General features: G+C 42.1%; 2 protein-coding genes across 6 annotated transcripts; one reads left to right on the top strand and one right to left on the bottom strand.

Moving 5' to 3' along the window:
• The first annotated feature begins 1,054 nt into the window (after positions 1–1,054).
• Positions 1,055–2,991, top strand: ttc36 (tetratricopeptide repeat domain 36). 3 transcript variants are annotated; one of them, XM_047036580.1, is made up of 4 exons: positions 1,055–1,281; positions 1,915–2,039; positions 2,197–2,385; positions 2,615–2,991. In XM_047036580.1, the coding sequence occupies exons 2-4, from the start codon at positions 1,934–1,936 to the stop codon at positions 2,875–2,877; spliced, it is 558 nt and encodes a 185-aa protein (XP_046892536.1). In that variant the 5' UTR covers positions 1,055–1,281; positions 1,915–1,933; the 3' UTR covers positions 2,878–2,991. The 3 variants fall into 3 exon arrangements, with proteins under 3 accessions (XP_046892536.1, XP_046892537.1, XP_046892538.1); XM_047036581.1 differs by lacking the exon at positions 1,055–1,281 and having other exon boundaries at positions 1,820–2,039; XM_047036582.1 differs by lacking the exon at positions 1,055–1,281 and having other exon boundaries at positions 1,880–2,039; positions 2,175–2,385.
• A 175-nt stretch (positions 2,992–3,166) lies between these two features.
• Positions 3,167–7,378, bottom strand: LOC124478327 (F-box only protein 40). Of its 3 annotated transcripts, none has more exons than XM_047036578.1 (4): positions 7,237–7,378; positions 6,966–7,034; positions 4,883–6,778; positions 3,167–3,784 (listed from the first exon to the last, which is right to left on the bottom strand). In XM_047036578.1, the coding sequence occupies exons 2-4, from the start codon at positions 6,966–6,968 to the stop codon at positions 3,587–3,589; spliced, it is 2,097 nt and encodes a 698-aa protein (XP_046892534.1). In that variant the 5' UTR covers positions 6,969–7,034; positions 7,237–7,378; the 3' UTR covers positions 3,167–3,586. The 3 variants fall into 3 exon arrangements, with proteins under 3 accessions (XP_046892534.1, XP_046892533.1, XP_046892532.1); XM_047036577.1 differs by having other exon boundaries at positions 6,966–7,003; XM_047036576.1 differs by having other exon boundaries at positions 6,966–7,378.
• Between the last annotated feature and the right edge of the window lie 615 nt (positions 7,379–7,993).

The following is a 7,993-nucleotide window of genomic DNA, read 5'->3' as shown; positions in this document are numbered from 1 at the left end:
TCCACAGACAGCATCGCAGCAAAACTAAAGCTCTCAGGATTATTTTAATATCCAAGTCGCTCTCTTTTCTTTAGCGGGTGTTCAGAGGCAACGAAGTGCATGTGTGACAGACCGGGGATGGATAGGTAGCTGTCTGCAGAGGGAGGTTTTTGATCTTGTTCTTTGTACAAGGAGAATCATGTATCTGTGTTTTAGAGACCATTGTTGTTGTTAAGAATGAGAAGGGCAAGAAAGAGGAAAGTGGCAAGCTGAAAAGAAGCAATTTTCTTTGGTGTTCCTTAAAGTGAAATAATTTAGTTTGAAATGCTGAACTCGAAAGAAAATAACGGATCTTTCATCTTCCCACCTTCCACAATGCTTCAGTAACACAGTGAAAAGCTTGAATGAGAAATCTAGCTGTCTCTCCCTGATACCTCCTGATAATCACCGTAGCAGCTGTAATTCATTTATTTCCACACTGCTGTCACTTAGAAATCCAATCTGTCAAGGGTCAGTGCTTGTAATGGCTTCCTATTAGAGTAAACAGGGAGAAAGTCTCATTTTGTATGTGTGCTAGACCACAGTACAGCCACAATCATGTCAAGGTCAACTTTTCTTGATTATCTCTTAATTTCCCTTTGGCCCTGAGGCATTGGAAAGCTCAATCGACTCCAGCTCATGTTTTAGTCTACAATCACTGCCGATGTGTGTTCCCAATTGACACAATCAGGCTGAGTGGTGCTGATATTGTGACATTTTCAGTGATGGCGAACTGATAATCCTCCCACAATTGCTTTCGTACCTTTCTATCATAGGTGAGCCCATAGGGGACCAACTATGCTCCTGTGGACAATCCGTTGCTTAGTGACTGACCATAAACATGATACAGTGCAGCCCTGTCTCTTTAGATGTTATTAGCAAGTGGAGGATAGTGGTCCTGGTAGATCAAACTGCCTGTATTTAGATGGAGAAGATGGTGAGAGGGGCTCAAAGACAGAAATGACAAGAGCTCTCTCTAGTGGTCGCAAGAGACATTAATCAAATCTTGGACAGCATTCTGTTCTGCAACCTTCCGGTTTAATCATGTTCGTTTTTTATGTGTGCGTTCCACCATAAGAAAGTATTGTGTTCTGAAATGTTTGAGAAAATAATGGATTGTATTGGACTGTTCTTTTTTGTTGCCCATCATCGCGTGAGTGGATGGGAAATACTGCAATTTTTTAAAACAGATCCTTTGAAACAGAATCAATATCACCTGGTACAGATCTACAACAAATGTACACAGCAGACTTCCTGAAATAAGTAAGCCACAACGTTAATACATCTTAGCATACATCAGTAGATTGTGTGCTGACTGTGGTCAAAGTGCACAACATAGACTTGAATTGTGAGACTGTCAGATTTAAAGTGTGGATATGAAATGATATGTAAATGTAGTCCTACTTAAGATGGAGATGTTAGGCACAGTTTTCTCCTGAAGGGCAAGGGGGATTAACATGATCTCAGTTCATTTGTCTTCATCAGTGTTTTACATTCTAGCAGGGAAGGGTCTTGTCAAGTCTCTCTCTTTCTTTCTCTCTCTCTCTCTCTCTCTCTTTCTCTCTCTGTCTCTATCTAATACTAGTTCATGTATTTACCAGTAATTCAATAGTTTTCATGTTCACTTGATATTTGTAATAAATGCCATGTAACAAGGACTTAGTTCAATGAATATGTTTTTCATCAATGTTTTGTAGATTCGGTTGTGTTGTACTGGAGTCTCCAGTGCTTGCAGTTAACCAAATACAGATGCCAGTCCCCCCTCCTTGCAATCTCAAAGTCCACCCGCTTCCACCCCCTTATCTGATTGGCTGAGGAAAAATCAGAAAAACAGATGGGGATCATGCCCAACTTTGGTATCATAGTTTAACATTTCTGCTTTATTCCTCTCCTCAGTTGAAAGCACATCTGTAGGATGGCTTCAGAACATGACAGAGCTGTCCTCCAAGCCATTTTCAACCCCACAACGCCTGTTGGAGATGTCCCCGGTTTGAACCAAGAGGAAGAACTTACAGACGATGGTGAGTTCTGGACATTTGTTTTCATCACTGTAAAAACTAGACCAGATGCCGGATTTAATTGGAGTTCCATGTCCTGGTACATTTCTGTGTTTGTAATGCCATCAGCCCTGACAGTTGTGTTGGAATGTGTTTCAGCCTGTTTATCTCCCTCTACCAGACAGAAGCTTTGATGCCGAGCTGCTGAAACAGGTGAAAGAGCGAGAGATGCAAGGCGTCTCTGCAGCAGAGGCTGGGGACCTACAAGCTGCTTTTGAACGATTCAACCAAGCCATCCTGATGTTGCCCAAACGAGCGTCTGCCTACAACAACCGGGCACAAACTCGTCGTCTACAGGGAGACACGGCAGGTAAACCTCATGGTACCACATCTACAGGGCTTGTTTGAAGGCACCCACATCTGTTGCGCCAATCCAAACTCAACAGAAACTATTGTCTGCTTTTCTAATTCAGTTTGAATGGGATTCTTTGTGTGATCTGTCAGTGTATGATCGGCATGGCTGTGAGAGGCTCTGCTATGTTCTGCCTGGGCTGCTGTCCAGTCAATGCCCTGTTGGTAACTCACAGCTCTTTCTACAGGTGCTATTGAGGACCTGGAGCGTGCCATCTCTTTGAGTGGTGGCAAAGGCCGAACTGCATGCCAGGCTTTGGTGCAGAGAGGTCTGATACTGAGGCTGGCACACCAGAATGACAAAGCCAGAGATGATTTCGAGCGGGCAGCTGCAATGGGGAGTGAATTTGCCCGGCAACAGGCAGTGGTTCTTAATCCATATGCTGCTCTGTGCAACCGCATGCTGTCAGAGGTGATTAACAAACTACGCAACCCTGAGGTGCCTGAGTAGATTTCAGCAGAGCATCCATCTCTACCCCTAACCACACCCCACACCTGCACTTCAGAGCAAGCCATATTTCCTTTAAACATTAATTCATCTTCAATAAATGTTTCAGTCTATGTACGATTTTCTCAATGTTGTTGCTTTTGTTTCTCTTTTAATAATCGACCCAAAGGTAATGGAAATGACAGCCATTTTACAAATGGCATGATTCAAGTACATGATGCTGTGACATTAACAGGCACAGATAGGATGTGCACGTTGTGCTAAATTCTACTAGTTACTAGGGTGAGAAACACTTTTTCTATTGTTCTAGTGTGTGATCTATCTGGTCACATGAGCAACATAGTTGAGTGAATTTTGGGTATAAGTATAATTTTCTACCAGTAGATGTCAGTGTGAGTGTACCAAGTAAAACAATTTTTTTTTTACACAAGAAAAGGTGTCAGAATTATTGTTTATCATGTAATTCAACCCAAGTATGAACACAATTTGATGGGGAAACGATAGGATACAAATGATAGAGACTATTTAAAATTAAAATGTTGTAATTATTTTGGCACACATCCTGCCAGTATTATTTAATGAAAACCCTTTAAATGCAAGCCAAAGGAGGCACAGTGATTAAATAGTTACAACTAGCTTCAAGTCGATGTGCCAGTATGAAGTGTTACATTAAAACATGAACATACAATAAGTTCATCCTCTTCCACAGGTTTTATTTTTCCTGGAATATGTTGACAAGACTCAAACCGTCGCCTCTCTTTTTGACCTCTCCCATGCCGGATAAAGCCACAGGCTCTCTCTTTTCGTCTTTCTCGTAAAATGTGCACACTCTGAGGTGTTCAGACATGGAGGACACGCTGTCCAAGCTCCATCCGTCCACTCTGGAAAACAGACAACTAAACTCCCACACCTGCACAAAGAACAACAACAAGAGCATCGGTTTAGGTTGAATATAATGACACTCTGATTTTGACTCGGTACAGTGGGTAGGACAAGCAAATTGTATTCACAAATACTAAAGAAAATCAAAGCATACAGTAATTGAATCTATTATTAAAAACAAGTAATACACTGCGGGGAGTTATGGTGTGTGAAAAGCCTTAAACAAAAGGAAATGTAATCAGCCATGAAAACAATAACTTTACCAACTAACTTTATGTACTAACAAGGATTTTCCATCTCACAGCTTCCACATACTTTTTGAGAGGTTTGAACAACAGAGAAGCAAGTGGTGAGTATATTATGTTGGAAGTACAGTCAACCATGAACATTTGCCACATAAATGTAGTTTTTTTGTTTATAATGAAACAAAAGTGTTTTTTTTCCAAGTGTTCCAGTGTTTTTTTGATTTGCGATAAAGCTCTGTGATAGATACGGCTGAGATTTTAAATGTCCTATATTCGATGTTTCAGCCAAACCATAACTATGTTACCACAGCAACAGCAATCTTTTATCAAAAGTACCAGGTTGGTACATAGCCTGACTTCAAATGGGTTCTTTTGAATATGTCTTTGTGAGTTATGAGATAACAGCCATGTTATTGTGGCTGTACAATCTATTTGTGGCCTTGGTGGCATTCCAAATCACTGATACCACTGGCATGCTCTCTTTCCCTCGCACAAACACACACAGGACCACTTTTCACTGGTGCCAAATAATCGTTGGTGAGTCAACCAACAAGGATGCTTTTTACAACAGCTGTCACATGGGCAGCCTAGACAGCCTAGACAGCCTAGTATTCCAACAATACAGTGAATGCAGCTGGACACCAAAGTAGCACAAGGTGACCTGGTGACTATGGATAATGACCTGAAAACCTGCCAGACCAGCAGACAGTCATATTAATTGGAATTCAGTACACAGCCTGTGTCATATCTCAGCATGTCAATAACATCACAACATTGCAATAGAGGGAGTGGGTGGGTGTCATTTAACAGACAAAATATATTGGATTCTGATGAGGTATAGTATGTCTTTACTTTCTATAAAACACAAAGTAGGTACTCACCTTATTTTTACATTTCCAGTAAGACCCCCCATGGGAATAGGTTTTTTTCTCCCATTTCAAAGAGACCATTCCTCTGCCCACCAACAGGGTGGCACACACTTCCCTCAGCCTTTGGGAGACCTGGGAGACCTGGGACAGAGTGAGACTGTCCAGGAAGCCGGCAATGTGCCGGAGGATCTCAAAAGGCAGACTGCTCAGGGGGTCCAAGTTGCGAGCACGTTTTCGTTCACTAGGGATGGTTTTCCCACCCTCACAGAGTGAGGAAGGGAAGACTGGTTGAAGTGCGAAGGTTCGAAGGTTTGGGCAGTAGGTGATAGTGGCTTGATGCCCAACAGGATGGAATCTCCTCTGACTGAAGGTGCAGCCCAGGTACGCTAGGGGACAGTGTTGTTCAAACCAACCATTCAGACAAGACTGGATGTCCAAATGCACATTTCTGAAATGAGAAGTGTACTCATCACGGCGAAAGGTGTTACCGCACATGTAGTTAAAAGCCGAGCTGTTTCTGTTGTGTCTTCGGGTCACACATTCACTCTGGATCTGCACATGCAGGCCCTGGGGTCTGTCTAACACAAGGTCAGCCAGAGAATGATCCTCTTTGAATGGCGCAGAGGAGAAGTTGTAGGTCTGTGTGCCTAAATCTACATATAGACCTTCAGTTCCAACAGTCTCTGAGATGACGTGCCCCCTAAACTCTTTTTCCAAGGAGCACAATAAAGTGGCGGCAACCTCATCGTTTTTTGGAAGGTCTTCCAAGGACAATCCTAAATCTGATGTGTCCACACTCTGGTTGGCTCTTTTAGGTGTACAAGAAGGATTTTTAATTAAATGGCTGCGCTTAGGTCTGTAGCTTGTTGGAACAGTGAATGAGTGAAGAGTTTGTACCTCAATGGGCTCCAGATTTCCATAAACAAAGTCCCTCTCTCTGGGGGTACAAGCAGCAAGCTGACCAAAATTAATGAGCATGCTTCCGTTGTGTGCCAGATACATGTTGTATTCAGCGATGTTGACCTCTTTTCCTAACCTCTCTAAGACACCATCTTCCCATGGAGCCAGGCCAGTTCTCGATAGATCGACACCTGTGGCACCATTCTCTTGGTCAGGTGACTTTCCAGGTTCTTTCCGACAGTTGGTTGCATCACAGTCTTCAGTTTTCTCATCCCTTTTCCGAGATTTTGGCTTCTTGTCCAGGTTTTTAACAGTTTGGTTACACCCCTGCATTTCCTTTTGAAATATTCCTTCCCAGGAACTGTAGTTTTCAATACCTTCCACATCCTTCTTCTTGGCCAGGGCATACCTCTCCTCTTGGCTCAATCCATTCACCTCTCCATTGCAGCCAGTCTCGGTCAGTTGATCTACATAAAAATAATTTCCATCTCCATTTTCAGGGCTGACACCCCCAGTGGCCATATCTAGGAGGGCAGGCTCTTCAACTTCATTGGTGAATTCAGGGAATATGTTCTTCATCTTTATGGATTTAAAGAGCTGTTGCTGGTCCCTGAGTGCAATAGCCACGTCCAGACTCAGTTGTCCACCAGACTTTGGGTCAGTCAGGACATTTGTGTAGAAGGTAGTGTCTGTTTCTGACACTGGCCAGCGGTTCCATTGCTGAGAGCAGCAAACAACACTGGCTGGACAGACCTCCAGGTGTTTAGCCAGCCCGTGGCGCTGCATAGAGGAGGGGCAGCCATTTTCTGCATTGAGGCAGGGTACCTTCTCATTGGGGCAAAGTAACTGGTGCTCTTCCTCCTTGCACAAGTGAAAGACTGCCCCACACTGAAGGTGGCACTTGATGACCACACATGAGACAGATATCTCCACTGGGAATTGACAGTGAATGCTGTAGCACTTGTCACAGTGCCTGTGCTGTCCTGCGGGTGTTTTTCTGTTTTTCACCTTTAGAGATAGAAGTCATGCCTCAATACACAATGTTAAATCACTCCAAACACAAAGTAAATGAGAAGGATGCTTCACTTTCATTTTCATCCACTATAACAAAATAGCTTTAATCTTCTAAAAATCACCTTTGAACTGTTGCTGAGAGGGATTTCATGCATGGAGATAAAACATCAAAAACACTCACCATGTCACCAACAGATTGTACTCCGATTTTTGAACCATCTAGAATAATATCAAACTCAACAAACTGAATCTTTACAGTACAATGAAAACAAACAAAGAACAGAAAAAGTTCATTCACCACTGTCCCCATCCAACACGTCAAAAATGATCTATGTACTAAAACAGTATACAGTGACACAGCTTTAACACAAACACCCTTCAACACATAAAATCACAAATAAAGTTAAATTCCAGAAATGCATCTGTATAATTTTCCATCAATGGTCTCTTACCTTTTGTTTATTACCTATTGTTTCTCTTCGGGTCTGTCAGCTTGTGTTTCTGTGCACCTCTGAATACCTCTCTCCTATGTCTGGGTGTTATATATAGCCGGTGGAGAGTTGTAGACAGGCCACTGGGACAGGGCAGCCCTTTGACAAGCCTCTAACAGGAAAGGTCAAGTTACGGCCTCTATTATCACTGGAATGGTTTAGTACCGTTAATGAGGCAAGTCTATGAGTACTTACTTTAATTTTATCTGCTTGTTATGTTTACAAATTACAAATTGTGCAAATATAGATTCTACCTGAGGGTTTGGATTATCAACATGTTTGGTTTTCATACAGTGTTAGGTATAATATAAAGTTTAAATATTGTCCTGTTTGGGGGTATTGAATAAAAATTCCAGTAGGTGTCGGGTGTGGACCATGGATACATTTTGTCTCATTTTTCTCCATGTCCACCAGGTGGACCTAGTGTCCCAAAAATGGTATCCAAGTCTGGTCTTTTCTGAATTTGTAATAGTTAGAAATGTTTATTTTTGAGAGGTATAATTCCCTTAACACATCTGAACAAGCACAAGAACAGTGGTTGGTTTGCCCTATGCCATTCTTAAATGATTTGTAGAACATTTAAAAGGTCCTTAAGAATTATGTACTTTCTCACGATTTGAACTATAATGTCACTTGTTGCTGATAATAAATTGGACAGCTGCCAAATGCAGCTGCATGGTGTTCTATATAGTAGGATCTCAAATCAGTATTTATCTCA

Source organism: Hypomesus transpacificus, chromosome 15 (genome assembly GCF_021917145.1).
Source record: "Hypomesus transpacificus isolate Combined female chromosome 15, fHypTra1, whole genome shotgun sequence".
NCBI classification, from domain to species: Eukaryota; Metazoa; Chordata; class Actinopteri; order Osmeriformes; family Osmeridae; genus Hypomesus; species Hypomesus transpacificus.
This window is presented reverse-complemented; position numbering and strand designations above follow the sequence as displayed.